The 27,913-nt window shown below is 47.3% G+C and overlaps 1 protein-coding gene across 5 annotated transcripts in view; it reads left to right on the top strand.

The window, feature by feature from the left end:
- The window catches only part of RAB37 (RAB37, member RAS oncogene family), a 471,210-nt gene that overhangs the window by 429,790 nt on the left and 13,507 nt on the right, over positions 1 to 27,913 (top strand). For 4 of the 5 annotated variants that reach the window (XM_086930813.1, XM_086930815.1, XM_086930812.1 and 1 more), the window contains 2 exons: positions 4,090 to 4,146; positions 8,184 to 8,260. In XM_086930813.1, the coding sequence (XP_086786939.1) occupies positions 4,090 to 4,146; positions 8,184 to 8,260 (134 nt within the window). Of the gene's footprint in view, positions 1 to 4,089; positions 4,147 to 8,183; positions 8,280 to 27,913 lie in introns of all 5 variants that reach the window. The other variant, XM_086930814.1, reaches the window with a different exon arrangement.

The following is a 27,913-nucleotide window of genomic DNA, read 5'->3' as shown; positions in this document are numbered from 1 at the left end:
CATACCATTCTGCTTTCTCGCAGCGCGAGAAGTAGAAACATAAAATGGTATTTAAATTACAATTTTATATTTCTGCTTCTCGCACTGCGAGAAAGCAGTGAGGCAACGCTCCTCCGCCCTAATAGAGGAGCCGCCCCTGCCTATAAGAGTTCCATGAGAACATTTTTAGGGGTTCTGTTAATCAACTCATTGCAGGCCGGCACCATGCTTTGATTTTGAAGCACTTTAAGTATTAGATAAGCTTTTCATAGACATGCTGCCCGGTGTTACAAGGAGGTCAGAAGTTCAATCTAATTATGAAAAGTCAAGGAGTGAGGTGAGCGCCTGCCACAGAGATCTGTGTGTACATGCAGGTCAGAGACAAGTAGAAGAGCTTAGAGGGTTGATGAGGTACCTGCTGTGGAGGAGGGGCAGGGAGTGAGGTTGTGCGAGTGTGTGTGGGGGGGTGTTAGAGAGGGAGCTACAGTGGAGCTCAGAGGGTTAATGCTTCTGCTGTTGAGGTTTATGTTTGTGAGAGAGATTCAGAGTGACTTGTAGCTTTACGATTCCAGCCCTGGTAATAAAGGAATGTTACCCCAGCACCTCTCCTATATAACCTGAAAGTCGCATTCTCTGTTTCCAGTGATTTAGATAAAGAGTTTATACTTTCCTTATGCCCGTAACATTAGGGATTACTTATTCCACAGCAAGCAGTGTGCGCCATCTGCAAGTCCCCTAATCCCATAGCGGTAAAGCAGCTCAGGCTTTTAATGTGGATGCTGCGGGTCTGCTTTATCCTGGAGGTAAGACAGGTTTCAATCCCTGCAGGGAAGCTTACTGGACATGGGTGGGGGGTCAGGTGCCTGCTGCGGAGATCGAAATCCAATCTGAAGGGCACTCATCCCATCCCAGTACATCAGCTCTGGGCCTCGTCTTGCACAGGTCTGGGTCACACTGCAGATCACAGGACTGAAGCCTGCAGGACCAGCTCAGCACTTCTCCTATAAAGAGTGACTAAACGAGGAAATTTGGGCTGTTACTGAATAATCAGCTGCTCTTTATGTCATTCTTATAGTCTGCAATTTGGGGGGACTTTATCCAACGGAATAGGTAGTTCCCTGTGACCCTTTGTTCACGTGGATGTGTGCAGTCAGGTGAGGCCCATGTGACTGTCCTGGCACATGTCTCACTGCCACAGCCCTGTACTTCATTCCCACCATGGCCTGCCTGTGTTTTTGGGTTTGAGATGGTCCATGTACAAGGCTCACTACCACAGCCCTGTCCTTCATTGCACACCATGAGCTGCCTGTGTTTCTGGATTTCAAATGGAGTAGGTAAAAGGCTCGCTCACATCACCAGACTACACAACCTCAACATAATCTCCTACACAGACGACACCCAGCTGATCCTCTCCCTCACCAAGGACCCCCTCACCTCCAAATCCAACCTGCACCAGGGTATGAAGGCCGTCGCCGATTGGATGGAGGCAAGCCGGCTCAAGCTGAACACTGACAAGACGGAGATCCTCATCCTTGGGCCCAACCCCTCAGCGTGGGACGACTCCTGGTGGCCAGCATCACTGGGAACCCCCCCCGGCACCAACCAACCACGCATGCAACCTAGGGGTCATCCTCGACTCCAAGCTCAGCATGACCAACCAAGTCAATGTAGTCTCCTCCTCCTGCTTCCACACCCTCCGTATGCTCCGCAAGATCTACCGATGGGTCCCGGCGGACACACGGAAAACCGTCACCCATGCCCTCGTCAGCAGCCGACTCGACTACGGAAACCCCCTCTACGCCGGAGCCCCGTCCAAACTCATCAACAGACTCCAAAAAATCTGGAACGCATCAGCACGCCTGATCCTTGACGTCCCACACTGGGACCACATCCCCCGCACCTGAGAGACCTGCACTGGCTCCCCGTCGACAAAAGAATAACATTCATGCTCATGATCCACGCACACAAAGCACTCCACAAGACCGGCCCAGCATATCTCAACAACAGACTCGCCTATTACGTACCCAACAGGAAACTCCGCTCCACCGACCTTTCCCTGGCCGCCGTCCCGCGCATCCACGAAACCACTTCCGGGGGCAGATCCTTCTCCCATCGTGCCGCCAAGACCTGGAACGCCCTCCCCCTCTACCTACGACAGACCGCAGACCTCCCGGCCTTCAGAAGACGGCTCAAGACCTGGCTCTTCGACCACTAGCTGCAGCTCCTCCTCCCCCAGTGCCTTGAGACCCTAACGGGTAAGTAGTGCGCTTTACAAATCCCCTGATTGATTGATTGATTGACAGCCCTGTCCTTTATTGCACACCATGAGCTGCCTGTGTTTTAAGCTTTGAGATGGGTTTGTCAGGTAGGCCAGCCTTGACAGGTCTTTCGATACCAGTCTCGCCTCTGCTCCACTGCAGGTGTATGACGGCCAAGAGCTGTGCCTGGAATGCCTTGCCACCACTTCGAAAGAGAGCGTTGAACCTGAAAGTTTGCCTCCTTTATAGCTCTAACTTTCAGCTCATGTGGACGGGATAGCAAGTAGGAAGTGCGGCGGCCAGTGCATGGCTGTGCAGTTTGCTAATGTGAATAGAAAGTATACACACTGCAGCTCCCACTGCATGGGCCTGCTGGGGCGTCCTACTGTGGGTGAGGTTGTGGGGGGCGTAGCAAGGAAGCCCCTCCCTCATGAATCTATTAATACTACCGGGGCTCCCGCCTCCCCAGCTTGAAGGTTCCTTCTTTCTGGATGAGGTCACGGAAGAGGAAGGCCTCTAAGTTGGCTGCTTGGAAAGGAGAATAAGCAGTGGTTGAAGTGGGCATGATTCGGGGCATCATGGACCCATGCTTTTCAAATTTAAATAAAACAATTCCCCTACCTTTTGAGAAAAGCGAACTGTCCTGGGACGGTTAATTCCGAGAGTTGAAATGCATCAGCAGAAGTGTAAGGCAGGGAGTTTCCTGTGCTTTAAAACCGAGGGAGAGGCGGGCAGCTAAACAAGCCTTCTTGCCAGGGTGCCTGCTTCTCTGATAGAAATGTAGATGTACTCAACTGGTTAATCTGCAAATGTAAAAGGTTCTTAGAAGCTGGTATTGGCTTTGACAGATGTAATCCCTTGAAGCTTCCTGGTGACAGTTGTATTGCAAGGGAGTAACCAGCTGAGCTTTTAAGTGTGTGTGCTTTCAATGGACAGTTACAAAAAATGTCACTGTGTACAGTCTGGTTACTTTTAAAATCTATATTTTGGGAGCACTTTATCTTAAACCTTCTTGCACATTTTGTATCGGCCTATCTTATACAGTGCGCATTGCAAGTTTAAAATAATGTCTTACGTAATTCCAGTGCTTTCTATCACAGACTGGGACCTGTTAGCACTAAACACACACAAGTCACTTTTATCCACTGCACCAACTAGGATTCAGTTCTGTGGCTCTCGCTGGTTACAGACCCAGATATCTGCAATGCATTAACTAAGGTTTAATAATGTACGATTCTGCATTTCCCACCTTTTAAATTAACTTTACATGTATTTTTATGTAATCTGTGCCTTATTTTATATGTATTTCCCTGAAGGTGAAAGACCGAAAAAAGTTGCAGAATGCGTTGTTTGGTTAGCAACGCCTTTGACTGCGCCTCCATGCTCACTCATCCGACCCCCTTTGCACACAGTATCGTAGTTCCCACACTTTCTTTTAATGCCCTTCGACCACTGAGAATAAAAGACAATATGATGTCACCATTTACTTGTATTAAATTATTACAGAACAGAATAATGAAAATGTCATATTACAAGTGTATTCTAATCCCAGTACATGCCTTTATTCAGACTATAAAGTAGTTTGGAATAAGAGATTAGTTTCCTTTGAGTCTCAGGGGAAGTGGGCTATAAAAGCAACAATCTTTGGATCATAACCACAAAGATGAAACACTCTAGTCACCATGAACGTACTAATTAAGTATTTTACATTGTTTTAAAATAGCTACTATAAGCCGTTTTTAATAATACTGTTTTTACACTTGCTGATTGTAAAAACTAAATAGCCCATCAATAGATTTGACGATGTTACCTCATCTCAGGTGCTAACTTCCTTTTCCTGGTCTGATTTCAGTGTGATATGAACCACGAGAGGGTTATCCGGTCCGAAGAAGGCGAGAACTTGGCAAAGGTGCGTAGCCCTGTTTTCCATCGAAAGTGAATTGCATTTATGTTTCCAGCTTGAAACACCTAGTCACCCTGTCCCTTTCCTCTCCTATCCGTGATCACTGCCATCGCCCCGGGCACTATCTACAGTAGATTCAATCTATATGCATCTAAACATTCACACAAAGTCTTGCTAAGAGTTATTCTTAGAAAGGTTCCAATGGCCTCCTCATCATCATCATCATCATCATCATCAATAAATCTTTATTCGGCTGCAAATCAACCATAAAAGATTACATAATAAAAACATTTCATACAATTAATATACTCAAATTGATGTTAAAATATTGTTTTAAGCAAAATAAAATCATTTACCCACCATTAGGCAAATAAATACATCTATCAAGAACGCAAATATTGTAACGCAGCCCTGCACTTTCTTATATTTAAAAATCTTAACAGTGGTTTTTAAAAAGCACGTCTAGGAATAGTATAGAGTCCACAGAAAAACATAAAATGTAAAGCGCTCTTTGCTGATTCTGAGTCACAAGGACACAAATCCAATTTTGGGTCACGATGTGCATCACGTGGATAGGAAACCAATAAGTGGGCAATGCCCATCCTGAATCTTATAAGATACAACATCTTAGGGTGATTAAAAAAGAAAGAGAGATAGAGTTCAGTACCTAAAGAACAAACCAGCAATGAGTGTTCGACAACTCTTTTCTTGCTATATTCTGCACGATCTCTGAGTTCACAGCTATAGGTCATAAACATTCTTTTCAATTTGACTCTTGGAATTTCCCCACGGCCTATTAGTGATTGAGCGAGGGGATGGCTGTCATTGGGTATTTCAAAATATGTTTGCCTGCTATTGGTTACTTATTCAAAGGGGTAATCTCTGTTAACATAGCAACTGTACATCACTTATTAATTCTGTCAAACACACATATTAAGTAAGTTGCATGCTTGCCTGCCCCCAGTTAGTCATTGATAGCTATGAATGGGGGTGATTGCTTGTTACTGAACACTTACTGATAAGAGGTAACATCTATTTTACTTCTCAGTGGGTAATTGTCAGTCACCAAAAGAGACAGTCAAAAGATTTTATCATTAGACAGAAGGAAAAGATCCACTATATTTGAATGTGTTTAACATTTCTTCCAGCCATGGAGCCTCTGGAAACATTACTAAACTTGCTACAATGTTTTTTTTCCCTTAATCATTTCCTGACTCTCTCTCCAATGCGTTTTTGTGATTGGAGCCCTTGCTCTGCCTTTCTTTTCATTCCAGAAGTGTGGCACATCACCTTACTATTAATTAAATGTTGCAATTACTCCAAAAGCAATAACCATAAAATGGCTTAAATTTCCAAAAATATGCCATCAGTCCAATTTGTAAGTTTTGGAATTTTATAATTTTCTTACCCACAAATATTTGTAGCACTGTCTTTCACCTATTACTTCAATTCAATTCAATTCAAAGAATCTTTATTCGGTGATTAAAAAACACCATAAAAGCACAATCATATTTACACAATAAAAAAGCATTAAACATTTCAGAATTCTTTGTACAATAAATTTACAGACATAACTGCAACAGTATGGCCATATATAACATTTAAGAATGAGAATAAAGGATTTCAATCTACACCTCTAGTGAGCCTTAGTCTTAGTGCTACCTTAATAAAATTCATAATGCTACACAGTGTCAAAGGGTCCTCGGCTTTCTGTAAGAAAACTAATGCCTCCCTAGCGTGGACCAAATTAGCTTTTTTCAAGATATTTACAAGGTATTTACGCCGGGGCATAGAGTAGAGAGGGCAAAGTAAGACCAAATGAAGGGAATCCTGCGGAGACCTATTGTCGCAGCCGCAGGGCCCCTTCTGATCTATTGATGTGACAAACCCCGCTGGTGATGCCAACATGAATGGGAGTAACTTTAGTCTGAATCGGCACATCAGGAACCTATCCTGGGCGTTGTGCATGAGAAACAAGTATGGCTCCATACCTTCAACGCTTTTTACTTGGTGATGGGCCCTCACAGTCTTTTTACATCCTTCAGACTCCTCTCTGCACATGGTTTTCTGTTCCAGGAAGATTCTCCCCACTTGCTGTTTGTCCTGGGCTACAATCGATGCAGGGTGAAAAAAGAGGTTCCCAAGGCCTAGCTCCTCTCTATTACTTAATTGAGGGGGACCTCGTTAGTTCTTGACTGAGAACATTATCTGTCGACTAACAGTGGTTCGTGTAACTTGGTAGTTGTGTCATTGAGTGAGATGATTGCCTGTCATTTATCAACTGTTGAGGTGGTGCTTCCATGTCACCTCTTGGCTTGTCAGTGAGAAAGAAGCAACAGGAGAAAAGCATAAGCCTCTGTAGAGCAGTGTTCTCTCATTCCACCACCACACCAGCAACCACCAAAACCACCCCGTTACCACAGCTTCCAGTACAACCAACCAATATTAATTACTATCACAGTATTACCTCCACATCACAAGTGCTTCTCCAACAGTTCTGCTTCTCTTTCAATCACTGCTCTCCAAACTACCAGGAACAGCTTCAGCATTACTAGTCACATTGTAACCACTAAAATTGTAGTCACTGCTAACACTACATCATCATACATATTGTACCAGAACTGCAACCACCATTAACATCCTAGCCCACTGCTAGGGATGTACAGCCTACACCGAGTGCATATGACAAGGTTAAGGGGATTTTAATTACATGGATAAACTTTGGCAAAGTGTTATAATGCTATTAGAACACTCCACCCATTGAGGGTAGAATGTTTATAAACAAGAAGCTACAGAAAGGCATTCATTGGAATGTCGCATCAGATGGTCTATACAACCCATTATGGGCACGGTTCCACTCTATTGTCTTCAATAGAGCTCTCACAATTCCTGTGCTCTCTGAATGATATCATAGCCTTATATCCCTACATCCCAGTTCCGAGGGATATTCCGGTTGTTAAAGTCTCTGAATCTGAGTTAGAAAGAGGGCCTGTAACAACCAGTATAGCCTGAGGCAGAAGGGCAATAAGGCTATTTGAACATTCCATCCACTGAGGACATAACATTCTAAATTAAAAAGGACGGAACAGAGAGACAAGCATTTGACTATTCGAGAAGAAGGCTTATACCAGCCATTATTAGCCCAGAGCCACTTCATTTTCCTCAATGGAGCTCCCCACATTCCAATGTTCTAATAGCCTTACAACCCACAGCCGTGGGCTATACCGGTTGTTAAAGGCCCTGACGTAACAACTCTTAGCCGCAGGTAAGGGTCTATTACGCGGTTGAGGGCTTTTAACAACTGGTATAGGCTGAAGCATAAGGGCTCTAAAGCAATTAGAACATTTCACCCCCTAAGGGTTGAATGTTCTAAATTAAAAAGGGAGAAACATGAAGGCAAACATTGGAATGCTAGACGTCCGGGCTTATACCAACCATTATAAGCCCTGAGCCACTCCATTGGAACACTCAACATTCCAATATTCTAATACCCTCTTCACAACTATCTGGTATTCTGCCTGATAATTTTGTTTTTTTGAGGTTAGGAATAGAAACAGAGTGTGTTTCTGGAGTCAAAAAGTAAACTCATTGCCATGGATGCAACCTAGAGCAGATGGATATTAAGTATAGCCTGCTTTTCATTTTCCTCCTTCCCATTCCCATATTTCTTTCTTTCAAACCTTTTCTCCACACCCAGTCTGTCTTCCATTCAATGCCTTCACCCTGGTTTCATTAACTGTCTCTTTTATTACCATCTCACCATTGCTACACCTGCCTACTACTCTCCATTAACCCACCCTTTGTTCTCTTGTTTCTCTATCTTCCGCTATTTCCTTCTTTCAATTCTCCATTTTCTTTATCATTTCCCATTTCCTCATTTTCCTACTTTTAGCTTGTTCCATTTTCAACACTATCTCCCTCACCTGTACTCTCACTTTTCTATCCTTTCTACACCTGTACCTCCCCATTTTCATTCCCCACTCTGGTCTTCCTCTCCCTCTTTTTGCTGCCATGACATCTTCATTTTTTTTGTCCATATACAGGAGTATGGGGTACCCTTCATGGAGACCAGCGCCAAGACGGGCGTGAACGTGGAGGTGGCATTCTTGGCTGTGGCAAAGTGAGTGCAGCAGAGAGGGGTACGCTAACTTCATGGAAAAATGTCCTCCTTTCATAAGAGAAGTGTGCACAGCAAGGTGACCTTATTGTATGAGCGAAGTTGAATCATAGGGATGTTTTCATTTTAAGAGTGGCATGTACTAAAGATTGGCACTGGCATATAGCCGCCTTTCTCCAGACTCGTGGAATGCTTTGTACTGCAAAGTCCACAGCTTTTAGATGTCTGACCTGTGGTCACAGTGCTAGGAAAATACATTTTTCTTGGCCTTGTGGGCTTAGCAACCTAACCAAAGATGGATGCAGTTTGTTAACATTGGAACCACTGAGCATGCTCAGAGACAGAACTCTTGGTTTGTGGTGGGCTGAATAAACGCAGGCCCCCTCATACCATGGTGCTAGGGTGTCTGTATTGTAGGAATGATTGTACCTTTCTGCACAAAAACAATCAATTGAGGCATTCTCCTCCTATGTGTACTGCGGAATGCAGCACTCAAAGAAAGAGGAAAAAATGAGGAGAAATTAAGTTATTTATCCTCATTGCGCCTCTCTTAAGGTAACAAGGCAAATGGTTAGTCAAATCAATTCAGCATCAATCAATAGTACAATATTCTAAATACAAATTCATACGGACTGGCTCTAAAGAGTAAGCAAAAGACAACACAAATTATTGTAAGTAAATCAATAGAGAATCTGGAATGCAGCCTGCCTCCTAAAAAGGCAGGGAATTTTTAAGAACAGAGTAATTAAACAGAGTGACTTGGAGTCTGCTCTCTAAGGAAAGCCCAGAAGGTCCATGAGATATACTAAGTACAAAGTTAAAGAACAGTCTGTCATAAGGAAATGATCTATAATAGTAGCTGAAAAGTATGGCTTACTTCTCAGAAACAGTGTGTTATATACCTTTTCATAGAAATAATTATGTTAACATGGTGTGAAGCTAAAGTTACATACCAATATTAAATGGTAAAACTGAAAACACATTAAATGGAAAATGACTTTTCCTCTACTACTAAAGAATAATCCTGTATTATGTACGGAAGAAAAAACAGCTGCTCATTTAAAAATATATACACTCACACTCTAAGAGAGCAGAGGAAATGGCCTTGTAAAGATACAAACAAGGCATGCTCCTTCCAGAAGGCACATCACAAATACAACAAGCATTGGCATAGCCAATAAGTCTCGCCTTTGGGACCGTATAAGTGGTTAGTCATGCTGCACATTATCCTGACTTGTAGGATTGATGATACTCATATCATATCGAGATGCAATGACAGAAGTAAAATACAAGTCGGGCTAAGCACTGATTTTTAGCTTTAGCATTTTAAGCCACGTCCTTAATCACATTGGCCACTTCACTTTGGGAGACCCCCCTCCAGTTTTTTCATCCCACTTAAAGCTCTAGCAATAAGTAACACTACAAGATAGACAAAGAGCGGAAGGTTTTCAAGTAATAACTATGTACCTACATAAACTTTCACACTGCGTGTGCCGAGGACTAGCCAGACAGGCATCGCAACCACGTTTACGTTCCAGTTCAGCACAACCTAAAAGTGCTGATGCATTCAGAATGTGCCTGTGAAGCCCAAAGGGTACGGGAGTGGCACAATAAATATGACGTCTCACTCGACCACTCAGAATGTGCCTGTGATGTCAAGGCGTGATAAACATGAAGTTCCATTAAATGCATTCAGAACGCACCTGTGACGTCCAATGCACATGGAGAACTGACACGATAAACACTAAAGATGTGCGCTTCGCGCACGTTATATATTCATCCTGAGATAACAATCAGCAACAAAAACATACATTGCACTGCTTCAATTTCAATCATTGTAATGCGCCTCCCCTTTATCAATGCCCCCGTACTTTCTGTCATGACAAATTAATAATATACAGCTCCTTCTGGTAAAAAATGCTACGGCTCTTTTCTCATGCCAGCCGCTAATCACTAATTCTGATTGAAAAAATACACCAAGAGCAATACCTGCCTGTGCTGTAATCCTCAACGAGAGCCGCATCTGTGCCTGCGCGCTCGGTAAATAATGGATTGCTCACTGCTCCCCCCCCCCGTACAGCTGACTGGTCACCTAATTGACTCAGGCATGCGTCGTGGGTCACGTGGTGCCCGTGGAGGTGTATTGTGCTTGTGACTTAAAAGATTCCCTCCTGTTCGCTCTCTGCCGGGAAAAAGAGCAGCTTGTGCACTAGCGTGAGGCAAATCTACGCTCTGCATCCTTGGAGGGGAAAGTGGGAGAGTTCTGATTCCGAACTGACCTGGTACATGCCTGTAAACATTGTGTGATCTGCGCTGTTATTCCCCTCCTCTTGATTTAACTCGTCATGCTGATTAAACGTGTCACGATTTGGACGTCTGTGTTGACAGTTGTAATACCTGATCGAAGGTGACATTAGATGTAATTAAATCGCCCCCAGGGCACCTGCAAACGATATTTGAAGGAACTGGCGCCCGGGGCAATGCTGCAGCCAGACCGAGCTACTTGAACTCCGCACATTCTACACATGTTGACACAGTGCCTAAAACCTGGCAAGTGGACACGGCCTCATGATGAATAGAGGGTTAACGGAATAAAGGGGATCCCCGACCCCTTGAGAATAAGCTTATGCAATGTACTCTAGGAAATCACAGAGCTCTGTTGGCTGCTACACAGTATTTGCAAGCGTTGAGCAAGTTATCTGACTGCGGGGAGCCGAGGATTTCATTTTATTTTTGCTTTTCCACCTGAGTCAAGACAGCAGAGGTGATCAAGTGACAGCCTAAAAATGTGGGCTTTACCACTCCTTTGAAAGTGTTTTGTGGAGAAAACCTTGCAAATCGTCGCCTGAGAAAACAGATGGCCCCTGCGCGCGCCGCTGCTCCAGTAAGCACGACAGTGAAAGCTTATTAGACAAGCGGGGGAGCGATAATTGCAAACAGATGGTGCCGCTGCTTGCTCCCACAAGGTAAACGCTGTACATGCACAAGTGCTCATTGGAAACAGTGCAGTACATGCATGAGTTTCCTAAAAAGTCCTGAGTCCAAGAAGTCATTCTAAGCAGCGCCTGCACGCTGCGTTAGGCTCGACCTAAAAAGAAATACATTTTAAGATTCCCTCATAACAGGACCGTAAAACTGCTTGAATTAAGAGTATTTTATGAAATGGTGAAGGACCTATTTTAACTCGAAATACATGAAGGGAGAAAAATGAGAAATCATAACATGTGCACTATACAACCACTGAAATTGGATCTGAGGCCGAGTCATGGCAACTGAAAAACATGTACATATTAAATAGAGTGAATTTACATTATTTGCGGCTCATTCCTGTTAATAAAGCACACATAAGTTGTTAATTCTAAGTTCACTCTCCCTCTTGCAACAAGGATTCCTCTGGCATGCTTTAAAGTTTTTCGTGTTGAGAGCAAGGGAGTGTTTTATGTTGCTCGTGGACTGAATTCTCAAAAAATGGCGGAGGATTATAGCTGACCATCCTTCCACACTTTATTTTATGAAAAATTGAAGTTACACAGACTCCTACAAGCAAGCTTGCCATTTCCAATACCGGGACCGTTGCACAGATTGGAGAAGTATATAGGCATCTAGTAACTAGTGGCCGTTGGCCTCTTGTTAGAGTGTTCTCTTGGTTGACTTGTAACATGGAGAGGCCTTACTGCTCGGTTAGCTATAGTGTGTTATTTCTATTTTCATGGAAATCTAAAAAACGTTTCGAGTCCAACTCCTGTGAAGGAAGACCTTGCAGCCACTAATTATTTCAGTTTTTTTGTTAAGGCTTTGGGCCATGACGAAGGTGGAAGGAAAATGAGGGTGCTCCACCGAAACATACGTCGAAGTCTTTTGGTTTGCCTTCTGCTGTCTCCAGAAATAGTGTTTTAATATTTGAAATAATCAATCAGAGAGCATACGTTAGAAGGTGTAGCTCAGGCAAAATTACATCTAAATTAGTGCCACACAACAGCATCACATGTATTAAGCCATGAGCAAAGCCACCAATGTTTGTAGATTCAAGATAGATTTATTTCATCAACAGCAACTTGTATATTCATATTTTGCCATTAATCTTTTTTACTTGTTGTGGGCAAACATGAAAACTGATTTGTTTGTAAAACGTAACCACAATGGCGATAACAAATGTCTCTCCAGAACAAAATGACACAAAATGTGGCAAGTCATGAGTTTATTCCCAAGACCACCAAGATTGGGTGGGAGAGCACTTAGTGTATCAACATATTATTTCCCAAAGCAGAGGAAGCAGATATGGGTGTTGCTGCATTTGATGACCGGTTGCCTTACATGCTAAACACTCTAGAAAGAGATCCACATCCACTAATTCCTAAATGTAGAGGCCAATAACCACAGTCCCATTGGGCTCATCTTCAATAGTATGCGGAAATGCCCTACAAAGAAAAGGGCCCTCAACTACACTGTCTTTCTTCGTAGCACTCTTTTGGACACCAAATGCAAAAGCACCAAAAATCTGGTTATTTATTCTATTTCTGTCAATAGAATTATTCCTTAAGTGTCAAAACAGCAACTGCCTGAAGGCCTGCTATGGAGGAATGGCTGACCCTTCTGGTTGACATTATAGCCCTGAAGCAAAGTCATCTTTCCACTGGAGTACATCATATTTGTGAACTAGACTGCGGCATAAAGACTAGTTAATTGGGATGATGTACCTAAAGAAGTTTATCCTGAGGACCATGTTTTTGACTCCTACGTGGTTTGTAATCGTTGTAGTCATCATTCGACTAAAACAACACACTCCTGGGGGCGTGGCCAACTGCTGAGGAAGATGGCCGCACACTAGCGCGGCTCCTGCACAACACACGCAGCAAGATTAAAATCCGAGCATTCATCCACATTGTAATGAGCCATAACTAATGCTGTTAGTGCCCGTGAGCATAGGAAACGTCCCTGAAACTACCATGCCGTGATTTGGGCACTGCAGTCGGAAAATAGGATCCAAGTCCGGTTCACCGCAGAACAACAATGGAGCTGAGGCAGCCCTGAGAGACGCTGCAACAGTGAGGGTGTGCCCGTGACAAAGATGGTGTGCGGTGGGGGGAGGAAGAAGTGCTGTGGTCCCCTGCCACACTGTACAGAAAAGAGGTCTCGTACGGGAACTGACCCAAACGGCGGATAGGTCTGGGAGAGACGTTGAGCACTGGCGGTGCCCCCAGGGGCAGGAGGCAATGTGAAAGAGCGGAGAGCAGCCGGGACTTGGGAGGGAGGGCGAGGGGTGGGAGAAAAGTAGACCAAAATTGTTTGTGTGTGTAAAAGGCCGCTTTATTAGGAAACAGGTGCACATCACAAATACAAACCTTGGCAACGCCTTACAAAACTAAACCTCACTAAATAAATAAATAACTACAAACTCAGCCCCCCAAACCCTCCCCCACCCCTAAAACATTTGAGCCCTCCCCCTCCCAACAATACATCAATAAACATTATAACAGCATTATAACATTACGTCATCAATAAAATATTACATCATCAATAAAACATTTCGTCATTAATCAAACATACGTCATCGTTAAAACTTTATTCGTCAAATCACAATTGCAATAACAACGGTCAGGTCCTCCATAACCATAAACCCTGCCTGACCCTGCACTCCTGCAGATACCCCCCTCACAAAACTGAACGGTCAAACCATGACCAACATACCCCAGCACTTGTCAAAGAAATACTCGAACGAATACTCAACAAACAATCTGCCTAAAACCGTACAGATACACCAAAACACCGCACAGCACCTGTTCCTAGCGACGGATACAAATACAAGAAAAACCCCTGCACACCGATAACCCATAAAACTGCCTTTTAAAAAGAAAACGTAACAAAAAACCCAAAAAATGGGGAAAAAACGAGGGAGCGAGGGAAAAAAGGGGGACATTAATGTAAAAAAGGGGAGGGCGGGTGGGACAAAAAGCTAAAAGCCCTCCTAGCCACCAGGTCACCAAACCTAAAATGGTGGCGGGTAGGCAGGGCTTGTGAAATTTATATTTGGGCTGGCTGGTCCTACTAGACCAGCCCAAAAACTAGAACCTTCTGGCAACTTCTAAAAAGAAAACCCCTCGCAGCCCTCCCAAACCGCCCGGGGGAGGGGACCTCCCGGCGATCGGCTCCCTCCCCCAAGCCCCCCTTGGGAGGGAGGGCGAGGGGTGGGAGAAAAGTAGACCAAAATTGTTTGTGTGTGTAAAAGGCCGCTTTATTAGGAAACAGGTGCACATCACAAAGACAAACCTTGGCAACGCCTTACAAAACTAAACCTCACTAAATAAATAAATAACTACAAACTCAGCCCCCCAAACCCTCCCCCACCCCTAAAACATTTGAGCCCTCCCCCTCCCAACAATACATCAATAAACATTATAACAGCATTATAACATTACGTCATCAATAAAATATTACATCATCAATAAAACATTTCGTCATTAATCAAACATACGTCATCGTTAAAACTTTATTCGTCAAATCACAATTGCAATAACAACGGTCAGGTCCTCCATAACCATAAACCCTGCCTGACCCTGCACTCCTGCAGATACCCCCCTCACAAAACTGAACGGTCAAACCATGACCAACATACCCCAGCACTTGTCAAAGAAATACTCGAACGAATACTCAACAAACAATCTGCCTAAAACCGTACAGATACACCAAAACACCGCCACCCAGAAAGGTAGGCGGGGGAGACACGCCTCCCTTTCTGCCCCCCCCAACCCTCGAAGCGAAACCAGAAAATCAACGCTGCAAAGCCAATGCCCGCGCTAACACCTCACGGAGCTCCAACAAATAAAGATCCATGCCCACACGGGACAAATGAACCCCATCATCCCTAAAAAACTCAACGGACTCGAACTTAATGTCCCTGTGTGAAATCCTGCTGAAACCCAAGCTCCTACAACAACGAGACACCTCTGAATTCACTTTCTTCCTAGCCCGATCGACAGCCCTGGGGTTCACTGCTCCTCTCCATATCCTGCGCAGTATCAACTCTGTCCAAAAAACATGGCACCCAGCCCAAAGGTCCTTGATGAGGCCCAAATCCCGTTTCATAGCTCGTAGCAAAACCACACCTTTCGTAGCACATAGGTCGTTTTCTCCCAAATGAATAACTAAAATATACGGGCATAAACCGCCCACCATGTTGTTGTTCAAACAAGGGATTAACTCTCTCCAGAGCATCCCACCTTTACCCTTCCAAATAACGTTAAACATGCGATCATTGAAACCAAGTAGTTCTCCAAAGTAACTCCGTGCTGCCTGGACTCTGGCCCACTTCACAAAGGAATGCCCCACTATCCAGACCGTTTCCACCGAGGAGCGAGGCCCAGCAACGGATCCTGAAAAAGAAAAAAGAGTTAGAATCATGTGAAGGAGGACGACGCATGCGCCTCCTCAGCAGAGCTCCTCACATAACGCTGGAAACAGCTGGAAGACCAGCGCCCCAATCGCATAATATCCCTCTCAGACCAACCTCTGTTAAAAGCCTCAGTGGCTGCACCTATTCGGAAAGAGTGAGTACCATAGAGATTGCCATCGAGACCTATGTGCTGTAGAGCTTTGCGCAAAACCATTCGTAACTGATAAGTTGTTACAGGGGTGCCATTGATATGTTGGAAAACAAGAACTTCATCACCACCCCCACATAATGAACGCCAGCGCCGCGCCAGCAGTAAAGGGCAAGTAAGCTTCGGAGCACGTGCCTGTAACCACACACCTTTCCCCTTACCCGTCTGATCAGTTTTAGAACTGGCCAACCAGACGTGAACTCCCTCATCATAACAAAAAACGTCCTTCCAAAACAATCCACACTTATATTTCGACCCCAACAACTCCGATACCCTGAAGGCTCCAAAAAACATGAACGCCATCAGCATTGAGAAAACACCTGCCTCAAAATCATCTGAACAAACTAAAGGCAAAACTGTGATTAGCCTGGCAAGAACTTGCCAAGATAGGGGGGCTCTGGATCTACCAACGTGCCCTTGCTCCCTGGCCCAACCCTCAAGCATCCTCCTACCAATTTCCCCCGCTGATGGAGGATAGCCCCACAACAACTTCCCCATGAAAGCAATCCCCGCCAGTTTCCCAGCAATGGTTACTTTGGTTAAACCCTTATCCATGAGGCCCAGTATAAAATTGACCACATCATCCGACCGACGCGACAGATCCTCCCTTCTGACAGCACCAGATTCCAGGAATTCCTTCCACGCAAGGGAATACGCAGAACACGTAGACACAGACAAAGAACCTACCACCAATTGTACGACCCGACCTCGCCGACGTGCCACAGATGACTCGGCATCGGAGTCGGGGATCTGTCAGGGTCCCTTGCCAGTCCACGAAATCTCCCCCACTGTGAACGAGACAGAGCATCCGCAATGTCATTGTCCACGCCAGGAATGTGTAAGGCACGAAAATGAATATCGTGTTTCAAACAACCCAGAACGAAAACTCTCATAAGTTTCAACACTTGTTCGTCCCTGGCAGATTGACGGTTCACTATCTCTACAACAGCCATGTTATCTACACGAAACAGCACTTTCTTGTGTGCCAATTCCTCCCCCCACAGAGTCAAGGCGACCAATAAAGGGAACAGTTCCAGGAAAGTGATGTTGCGACCACCATTCAACCATTCATCAGGCCAACGTTCTGCACACCATTTGCCATTCCAAAAGAGCCCAAAACCATCACTGCCAGCAGCATCCGAAAACATTTGTACATCCCACTGAAAGTCAACATCTCTGACCAAGGGGACACCATTGAAGGAATTCAGGAAAAACTTCCACATTCTCAAATCCTCCTTAACACCGGCAGACAGACGGCAAAATTCAAATGGCCCAAAAGCACTTGAATCTCTTTCACCAACACTTTTCTCTTTGCCAACATCACATCCAGTAATTCAACCATGTTGACCCTTTTGTCCTCGGGCAGGCGAGCAGACATAACCACAGAATCTATTTCAATACCCAAAAAGGAGAGGACAGTGGCAGGGCCCATTGTTTTCTCGAGAGCCAAAGGAACTCCCAGATCCTCCATGAGCCCTTGGAATGTGTCCAGAGCCTTCTGGCACTCCGCGGAGCCCGGGGATCCGACAAAGAAAAAATCATCGAGATAGTGCGTTACCAGTGAATGACCGGACTGATGGGAAAAGTACCATTGCAGAAAAGTACTAAAACACTCAAACAAGGCACATGATATGGAGCAGCCCATCGGCAGAGCTTTGTCCACGTACCACTTACCAGCGAATTGTATACCTAAAAGGCTCCAATCGTCCGGGTGGACAGGCAACAGCCGGAAAGCAGACTTGATGTCACACTTAGCCATCTCAGCGGCTGCGCCCGCGGTCACAACAAGTGACATGGCCACGTCAACCGAAGAGTAAGAGACAGACAATGCCTCTGGGTCAATGAAATCATTAACAGACGACCCTTCAGGCCATGACAAGTGTTGAATCAGTCTAAACTGTCCCGGCTCTTTCTTCGGGACAACTCCAACCGGTGAAACAATCAAGTTAAGGATCGGCCAATCATGAAACGGGCCCGCCATCCTCCCTTCATGTACCTCTTTATTAAGTTTGTCTTGTACCACTGTGGCATGTTCAGAAGCTGATTTTAAATTGGCAGACCACCTCCGTTCCCGAGAGCCTAGGTAACCGAGCCGAAAACCAAACTGAAAACCTTCCAACAGTGTAAATTTTGCTGACTCATCCTCGTAACCATGTAAAGCAATGCGCAGCCTTTCTAACCTAACTGGCGTACGAGCCCTTGGACCCAGCACCCTTTGCACCTCTGTATCCCCTTCCCCCTGAAAACTGTGATGTCGTATTTGAAGTTCCTGAAACCGTTTGCTTCCCTTGTGGGCTCTCCGATGGCTGGTTGTCCCAACACTTGGACAACGGATGTTTCCTACCACAACCTGAGCATTCATGTTTAAATTTACAATACTCTCTGGTGCAGGAGCCCCTGTTAAATTCCCAACAGAAACCAGTCCCCGAGTGCATGGTTGCAGTGGCCCCCACCCCTCCCCGGGTGGGCTTCCCCTGAAAGGGCCGGTAAACTAGCGGCAAACCACTGGCCGTGAAAATGGTTTTCCCCCCTGACGCTGACCCCATTGTATGTTGCCACAAGTCCATATCCAGCTCCCCCCACTTAGCCTTGGGATCCCAAGCCATCCTGGCCCTAAATTCCTCATCATATTGAGACCAAGCAAAACCACCCCCGGTGATCTGCGCCTTGCGAATGACGTCCATGTATTTAAAAAGGGACACGCTGCGCTCAGGGAACTTTTCGCAATATACACTGGCATAAATCAAAAATGCAGCTGTCCAGTTTTCAATATTCAAAGGCACTCTAGGGCGTTTAGCCAGCTCAAACTCCTCCTCCTTAGACCCCTCTTTAGACCGGACTTCCCGGTGCAGTAGCTTAAGGAGTTCTACATACTCACCATTCCAAATGCGTTCCTTGGTACTTAACATTAAATGAGCACCTAACGGTTTCGTAACCCCCATGTAAGGCAATTTCTTGATTTTTCATTCCTTACTGGCCACTGGCTCTTTAACATTGCTGGAAGCACCAGCCATAACACCACTTTCCACCTTGTTCGCAACTTCTACCACATCATCTGTACCAACTGCAGTGTATTTTACGTATCGACCTTTGACCAGACGGCCATCACCAATAACCACTTCGGTTTCACCACCTGTACCCACAGACACCATCATAGGTTTGGCCTGTGTGGCTGATTGCTCACCTGGCAACAGAGAGACCACTCTCGATGGCTCCGCCCGTGGCGCCGAGGTCAATGCATCCGATCTGCGAGGCGCCCTACTCGATGGGCCGTGCTCTCTTCTCCCTTGCACTTGACTCTGGACCACTGGAGCCTGTAAAACACTACGAGAAACATGAGAGGGCACCCCCCTTCCGGATCCCGCAATTCACCTTCTTCAGGACTCTCTTCATCGTAGTCCAACACCACTGAATCGACACTGGTATGCAACAAATCACCACGGGTCTTACCCAACCCGGTATCAACAACCGTACATTTAAATGATTTTGAAACTCCAGGAGGGGGAGCAGACTGTACGCGCCTGTACCTCCCTGCGCGTTGACTCTGCAGCTCCATAGCCGCCGGCAAGGCCTGCCACCTATACCTGCTACTCGTTGGGGCCAGCGGGGTCACGCCAGACCCTCGTGTGCTGGCCGCGGCGGGATCCCTCGGTGGAACAGAGAGGGCCGCGCTAGGCACGCTCCTCACTTCCCCTTGGCGAGATGGGACTGGACCGCGCCCTGCCAAGTCTGGACCTCCGCACCTATTCCTATCCTGAAAAGAAAAAGTTTGGACTGGTGTGCTAGTGTCCCTGAATACAACACCTGAAACAGACCTTGGCCTCTGTAAATTAGCATCAACAATCGTCCCCTGAAACCTCTCCAAAGAACGCCCCCTAATACAACTTCTCAAAGGCACTCCCCTAATCGGAGAGTCGCCTACCATCTCTTCATCCTCACTCTCATCCAAGTTACCGCCCGCTGCCGCTGAAGAAGAGGCCTGAAGAGGGGCCCCCGCACCCCCCACGTGGCCCTCAATATCCTTGTGAAAACCACGCTGTGTCAAACCTGCCGTACCGAAATGCTCCCATCCAGGAGAACCAAACATGAGATAAGGACCTCTAGCATCCCCTTGAATAGGCCCCCCACTCACCTGCTTGGAAATCCCCTCACGCCCCAAAAACGTGCTCGAGACACCCACAGCCCCTGCAAACCTCACATCAGGATGAGAAAACCTCACAAAATCATCCACACCAGCCCTTCCAATTCCCCCCAACCCTGGGCCATGTACAGATCCTGACCCACTATTCTCACAATGAAAGGCTCCATGCCCCCCCGTGACACTCTCTTACCATCCCTCCGCAAATGGTCACTCCCCTCCTGAACACCAGGAAAAACAAAACCCCCTGACCGTGAACAATCCTGGCCCAAAACAATACCAGACATAGAACTACTTTCACCCATCTGTGCCCACTCACCCTCCCCCCTGGATCCCCCTCCAACAGACAAAGCAGCACCCACAGAGGAACCAGGGGTAGAGAATAATAACGGGCTGCCCACATTACTGTCCACATCCCCATGTGCAGAACCAACATCATGTGGAAGAACAACCTGGCCAGCATGAGGCTCCAAACTAACCTGCCTCCCCAACCCACCTGAAAAAGACTGGCTGGAAACCCTAAAATCAGCCACAGTTAACCCTGGCTCAGCAAGGTTTGAAGGGGTTAATAACAGTCTAGCGCCTGGAACAACATTACTCTGTGTTTCTGCCACAAAACTCTGTGCAACATTAAAATCCGGCAGATCGTGCTGCTGAGGGGCCCCATGACAAACTTCCAACTGTATAGAACCCCTGCGCTTCCCTCGCGCAGACACAACAAGCTCAGGCTCCACGCGGCGCTCTCCTATGGGGTCAGAAGCGGAGCGCTTCTTACTCCCTCTCCGCCCCCCCCTCCCCCGCTTGGCCTTTACAACGAAATCTGAAGCGGGCGCTTCATCCTCCAAGCCTTGTCCCACCCGCCCCGCTGAAGGAAACGAACGCGCGTCAGGCGCTTGACCCGGCTGCCAGGGAGCCTTACGCACCGCCGCCGGGGCACCTTCCGCCCCAACCTGAAACTGCGCGATAACTAAAGGGGCCGGTCGCGCTCCCGCAAAAACAACTACAGGAGCGCCCAAATCCACCGGCGCTCCCCCCTCCCCCGCCGCCACACGCGCCTGCAAGGAAGGGGCCGGTTTCCTCGTACGGGACCGGCCCCTTTCACTTACCTGGCCAGAACGCCTCTTTTTAGGCGAAGAACACGCCATTACTGCAGCGGACACGCCGGCGGAGGCCTGGCGCTGGGGGCGCGCCGGCCCCCCTCCCACCAACAAATCCATGCGACCTGCTTCCGACAGCAGTCGCATGGCCTCCAAAACGCGGTAGTCCTCCATCTCATAAGTAAAGCGCCACAGTAAACAATACAAGGTTAGCCAAAAGCACCTAAACACCTGACAATACTCTCTACAAAAAGCTGAAAGACAAAAAGCTAAAAGCCCTCCTAGCCACCAGGTCACCAAACCTAAAATGGTGGCGGGTAGGCAGGGCTTATGAAATTTATATTTGGGCTGGCTGGTCCTACTAGACCAGCCCAAAAACTAGAACCTTCTGGCAACTTCTAAAAAGAAAACCCCTCGCAGCCCTCCCAAACCGCCCGGGGGAGGGGACCTCCCGGCGGTCGGCTCCCTCCCCCAAGCCCACGTGCAACGGTCTGCTGGAACAGCTGTGCAGACCCGTCGGCCCTTGCCGGCTGAAAACTAAGCCTGCCGGTGACACCGAAACACTCATGACCAGTGGGGAGTTGCTGGTGGAGTCACGCCCTGCCAGCGGCTCTCCGGTCATCGCAAATTCCGCTGCGTGAATGGCAGGAACACAGGCCCAAGGCACTCATATCAGGCTGCCCCCGCAACTCAAATACTGATTGAGGGGCTTTCTGGAGGAGTAAGGACACATCAAAGCTGGCGGTGTACGGTACAGTCTGGTGACAAGTAGGTGCAACGTCCAAGGCAACGGTTGTTGTGGCAGGAATTAAATACACTCATAATTGCCTGGCTATGCTGCGAGGGCTGCCCAGGGATTGTCGCAAACACATCTTTCCAAGGCCATCGGGATCGGCCCAGTGAAGTTAAAACAAAGACCCGGGGACAGTGCAGCAACCACCAATAAGAAACAGCGCAGCACAAGAGAGTTGCGCGAACTGATGGGCCCTAAGGAGTACTGACGAGCCGGGGACTAACTTAATGAGCATCGCCCGCATTGGAGTGGCGGTGCAGGTTTGTGTGCAGATCTTTGGGGCCACTCCCGGGCTGAGGGAAATATCCCTGACATCAAAAATACCACAAGCATGGGGGCACCCCTAGTATGGAAGATAGGCGAATAAGGAGGTAATGCGGGACACAACGCAGGGCTTGACTGGTGACGCTTGATAGGCCGGACAAAGCATTTGCCCTATAGAGTACGGTGGGGGGCAGCTGGCTGGGTCCAAGAGCAATAGCCCACACCCCACACACACTTGGAGAAGAAATGGCCGGAGGGAAAAGTGGCCGTACAACAATGCAAGCAAAACTTGACAAATATGCATGGCAGAAAGGAACGGACGCAAAGGAAAAGGAGCCTGAGGATGCACACAACACAAAACTCCCACAGCTTGACCCTAAACAACATCATGTTAGCCATCACTACAGTTAGAACATCTCTGGAGGCCAGGATGGACAGCATGTCCTCCAAAGTTTCCCTGATCAGGGTGAATATCCACAATATAAATAGCAGAATCAAGGAGGTGGACACCACATCAAACGTTTTAACCACAGACTCTGCCATGCTTAAAAACCAGGTCAAAGAGCTACAAGCAAGCAACGACAGGATGGAAACTCAGTTGGGCGATTACGAGGGGAGTGCTCAACGTAATAATGTGTGAATCCTTGATGTACCTGAGCGAGCGGAGGGGCAGGTGGCGGACCTGTTCATCGAGGACCTCATAACAAAGCATCTGCAACCCAAAGGTCTGTCCCAATTCTTCTCAATCGAGCAGGTGCACAGAGTCCCAGGTCGGAGGCCAAATCCTGGAGCGCCGCCCAGGCCCATCTTAGCGCGCATATTCAACTTCCGGGACAGAGACGCAATACTACAAATGGCGCGCAGTTTACCCCGGTCCGCCTTAAAAAATGCAGGATATTTTTTTTTTCCAGATTTCACACTGAAAGTACAAAAGCAACGTCGCCGGTAACTGGAGGTTAAGAAAGTGCTGGGGGAAAAGGAGCTCAACTATCCGATGATATTCCCTGCCAAATCAAGGGTCGAGTCATAGAGAAAGGTGTGATTCTTCAACAGCCCGGAGAAAACATGAGACTGTCTCAAAGGTTGGCGTACGATCAGGAAACAGCCACACCAGGACCAACGTGGGCAACCAAACAGGACCAGGCCTGGAAATGGTACAGCAAATAAGTCAAATGGCAGCATGGAACGAGAACAGTGATTATCAAACTATAGTTATCAGGTCAGCGATGAAGGATCTGGGGAAACTCCACAATATGGACGCAACCCAGAACTCTCCTGTATATAAGAAAATGAATCGAGGACGACAAGGACACTATCAAACATTCGAGAATATCCTAGGTCTACTACGCAAGTATTATGAAGGGACTTGTGTACAATGTTTAACCAGGCTCTAGTACTAACCGATCCTGGGTGTGGGGGGTTGGACCACGCAGCACACTTAGTTTAATGGGACAACGTGGGCGACAAGCGCTCTGCAAATTGGGGTGGTGCGTAGTTGCAAACCTACTGTGCACAGCAGCAGGGAGGGGGGAGTTAATTTAGTTTAGTTTCTGTTTGCTATGTGCAATGCTTGATGTTTTTTATGATTCAGCTAGAGATATACAACTGCGGGCAGGCACAGGTGGACAGTCCCAAGGGGCGGGCGGGTTCGGGTGGGCACTGAGTGAGAATGGACAGTACATATGATGCCAAACACAACCATGGCCAGTCAACCGGCATCGACCTTGAAAATTCTCTCATGGAACGGGAAACTGTTTGGGAGACAAGATCAAACGGACTGCGGTCGTTCAATATTTGCGCAGACATGCCCCCGACCTGGTGTTACTCCAGGAGACGCATTTGCGTGGGCATCACTACCTGACACTAAATAGGTTTGGCTACACCCTCCGGGTACATGCGGGCTTTACATCACGTTCAAGGGGGGTGGTGATCCTGATAAAAAAATGCAGTACCGTTCATCCCAGACCACGCCTGGCGGAACCCGCTGGGTTGAACTGTGGCCCTGACCGGGACATGTGAAGGCTAAGTTTATGCTCTACATACATACCCCTCAGACTTCACGCAAGCACTTTCCCGGAGTTAAGCGTGACAATATTGGACATGCCACCCAGGTTGTTGATACTGGGCAGGGATATGAACGATGTGATGTCCCAGGAACGGGATAGGACAACGCAACAAACTAGGACTGACGAGGCAAGGCCACTCCAGGCCTTTGCCTCTGCAATTGGTTTATCGGTCTTATGGAGACTGTATAATCCCTTGGGTAGGCAGTTCACGCACATATCCACCGCACAATGTAGCAGGTCCCACCTAGACTACATTTTTACGCAATGTACACAAGCGGGACACTTCCGGGGAGCCATCACATGGCCAGGTGTGTATCTGACCACTCTCCGGTGGAGATCTGGCTTAATGGCCCAACTAGGGACTTTACGCTTCCCCCTCAAATTGCCCTGTGGCATCTCAAGGACCGAGACTTCAAGGACAAGCTCAGAGAATGCACTAAACAATACTTTGCAGAGAACTCCGGTTCAGTTGACTCACGCTGCACACTTTGGGAGGCATATAAAGTGGTGATCAGGGGCTACATTCAGGCTGAGGTGGGTGTACAATGGAAGAAAAGCCACTCCAAGTGTGATGAACTGGAGTGTGAGATTGATGATCTGGAGCAAGAGGTATTCCAGGAGGTGCTGGGCACCCCAGAGCTGCTAATGCAGCTGCGCCTCAGACAGAAGGCACTCAGGGACTTGGAGGAGGGTGTGGCGCGCCAACATGCACTGGCCACACAGGGACATCTGTACGACGGTGGTGAAAAGGCTGACAAGTACATTGCATGGTTAGAGAGGTGGGATCGTGATTGTGATTGGGTCGCGAAGATTACGACAAACAATAGGGGGACACTTAGCTCCCGGGCAGACATTGCAGAAGCATTTACGACGTACTATGAGAATGTCTATCAATCGGTGTCCTCTAGATCATTTGCTGATTCCCCGGACCTGCTAGCAGAGCTATCCCTGCCGACTTTGTCAAATGAGCACAGGGGGGATATTGACCGGGATCTGGCGGTGGAGGAAGTAAACGGGGCTATTAGGGACCTCCAATCGGGGAAGGTGGCGGGCCCTAACGGGCTTCCTGACGAGCTCTTTAAATGTGTGGCAACCGTTGTGGCGAAGCCCATGTTGGAGATGTTCATCGCCACCCAACAGGAGGGCCATCTGCCCACTGACGTGTAAAGCGCCACAGTAGTGGTCATCCCCAAAAAGAACAAACCCTCGGCGCTTTGTGGCTCCTATCAACCCATATCCTTACTCAACTTCAAAACAAAAGTGCTAGCGAAGGTACTGGTAAACCGGCTTGCCCCTGTGATTTCCACTATGGTTTACCCGGACCAAACCGGGTTTATGCCTCAGCATAACACTAGACTGAACCTCAGACGCCTGTACGGGGTGGTGAAAGCCGTAGCGTCTAATCCCAGTGAATCCGCGGCTCTGCTGTTTCTGGATGCCCACATGGCGTTTGACAGCATTGAATGGCCATACCTCCAGGCGGTTCTGGCCAGGTTCAGTCTTGGCCCGGGCTTTGCTGCCTGGGTATGCCTTCTTAATAGGGATCCCACTGCCCGCGCCCAAGTGAATGGGGTAGTCTCCAGACTTTTCACGCTTCATAGAGGTACATGCCAGGGCTATACTCAGTCCCCCATGCTCTTGGTTTTAGCGCTTGAGCAATTAGTGGCATGGATCATAGGAGACCTAATGGTGAAGGGCATAGACATGGGGGGGGGGCCTGGGAGGAACGAATATCATTGTACGCTGATGATATCTTACTTTACTCAAGCAGACCTCGTCAGACATTTCATAGATTCAGTAATAAAATCCGCCTCTTTGGTACATTCTCAGGTTACCAAATAAATTGGGACAAATCTCTGATTTTTTATCTTGCGGGGGTGCTTCCCCCACCGACCTCCGACTACGTGGCACTGATACAGCAGGACACATTTAAATATCTGGGACTTTGTATTTCACATTCACCAGAGGAATTCCTCCATATGAATGTCCACACGCAACTGGCCAGGCTCCGCAAAGACATTGCCTACTGGCGTCAACTCCCTCTTACCCTTATTGAATTGCCAAGTGTTATTTAAAATTAGGGCCCTTCTGCGACTACCCTACATGGTACAAAACATGCTACATAAAGTCCTGGATTCTGTCTTCCGTATCATCGAAGGGGAACAACGTACCTTGCTATGGGGTAGCGGGGTGCCACGAATTGCACACCGCAAACTACAACGAGGGGTATACAAGGGTGGCCTTGCTATTCCAGACATAAGGAACTACTACCGGGCATCCCAACTTATAAATATTAATGACTGGGTCTATGCACCGCAATCTGAACCCGCGTACCGAGTGGGCCGTCAGGCTATGGGAACGGCGGGGTACCCTGCGGCGCTGTATCGGGATGGGGAGGTTCTCTCAGCGTCTACCCAGGTGGTGGTACGGGCATGGTACTCTGCCACCAAGGCGTAGGATGGAAGGCCAGGCTGACCCAACAAACTCCACTGTGGAACAGTGATGCACTGAGAGAGATGGGGCGATTTAGGGGATTCCGCAGTTGGAACTGCATAGGTATAGATTCCCTTGGGGACATCTGGTGTAAAGATAGGCTGTTTACCTTTAGTGAACTACAACTAGAACACCAACTGATGGACAAGGAACAAAGGTACATTCAGCTGAAACATGCACTAAGGTGCCACATTAAGGACGGGGATTCGATACCTCAGTACGTCTTGTTAGAAGAGCAATTGCTATTAGAGTCAATCCCTGACAAAGTGATTTCCCTTACATATAGAAAACTAATGAACAACATCCCTGAACCGCTTCGGGCGACGTGGGAACTGGACATGAGTATTTTAGAGGACGACTATTGGCAGGAGGCAATACAGAGCCCCAGAGAAATAGCTATATGGGCCAGATTCCGACTGATCCAGTTACAAATCCTACTCAGAGCGTATTACCCTCGCACACTCCAATATAAGATTGGGAGGGCGACCTCAGAGCACTGTGTTAGAGGCTGCAGATCAGCCGGCACTTTTTTCCATATACTCTGACCCTGCCCAATAATACAACGGTACTGGACGAGGGTTGCGGGGGTGATGACAAGGGTTCTGGGGATCCATATCCAGCCAGAGGCCCGCTGGCTCCTGCTGGGCATTACGGGGGAGGACCGATGGCCCGCACACACAAAAACTGGACTAATGTTAGCTGCTGGGATCGCAAAAGGTATTATAGCACGACTGTGGGGGTCCCGGGATCCTCCAAAATTATCCAGCTGGATCACGGATATGGATTGGTGCCAACTAGCAGAGAAAGTAGCATATAAGAGTATAGGATGCCCCAAGAAATGGGAAAAGATATGGAACCCCGGGGAGAAATTCAGAACCTAGAGGGGGGTGGACATGACAACATGGTCCGGGAAATCAGGAAAACCATATGTGATGCGTACAATTGCTCGAGATATGTGCCTCACATTATAAGTATACACCAATACTTCCTGCATGAAGGAAGGTGTACAACATATGACTGTCTGATATTTCTTGATGTGTATCTGGCTGGAATCGATTTGTTGTTTAATAAAGTTATTTTTTTTAAAAACGACACACTCCTTTGATCTCTATACCCCTGAGCTTCATGATGTGATAACTACTGATGCCTTCATCTAAAAAGTGCAAAAAGCACAGTTGATGGACAGAATGCAGAACAATGTCTTACA

Source organism: Lissotriton vulgaris, chromosome 7, assembly GCF_964263255.1.
Source record: "Lissotriton vulgaris chromosome 7, aLisVul1.2, whole genome shotgun sequence".
Classification (NCBI taxonomy): domain Eukaryota; kingdom Metazoa; phylum Chordata; class Amphibia; order Caudata; family Salamandridae; genus Lissotriton; species Lissotriton vulgaris.
The sequence above is the reverse complement of the archived record's forward strand: the minus strand, read 5'-3'. Positions and strand labels throughout refer to the sequence as shown.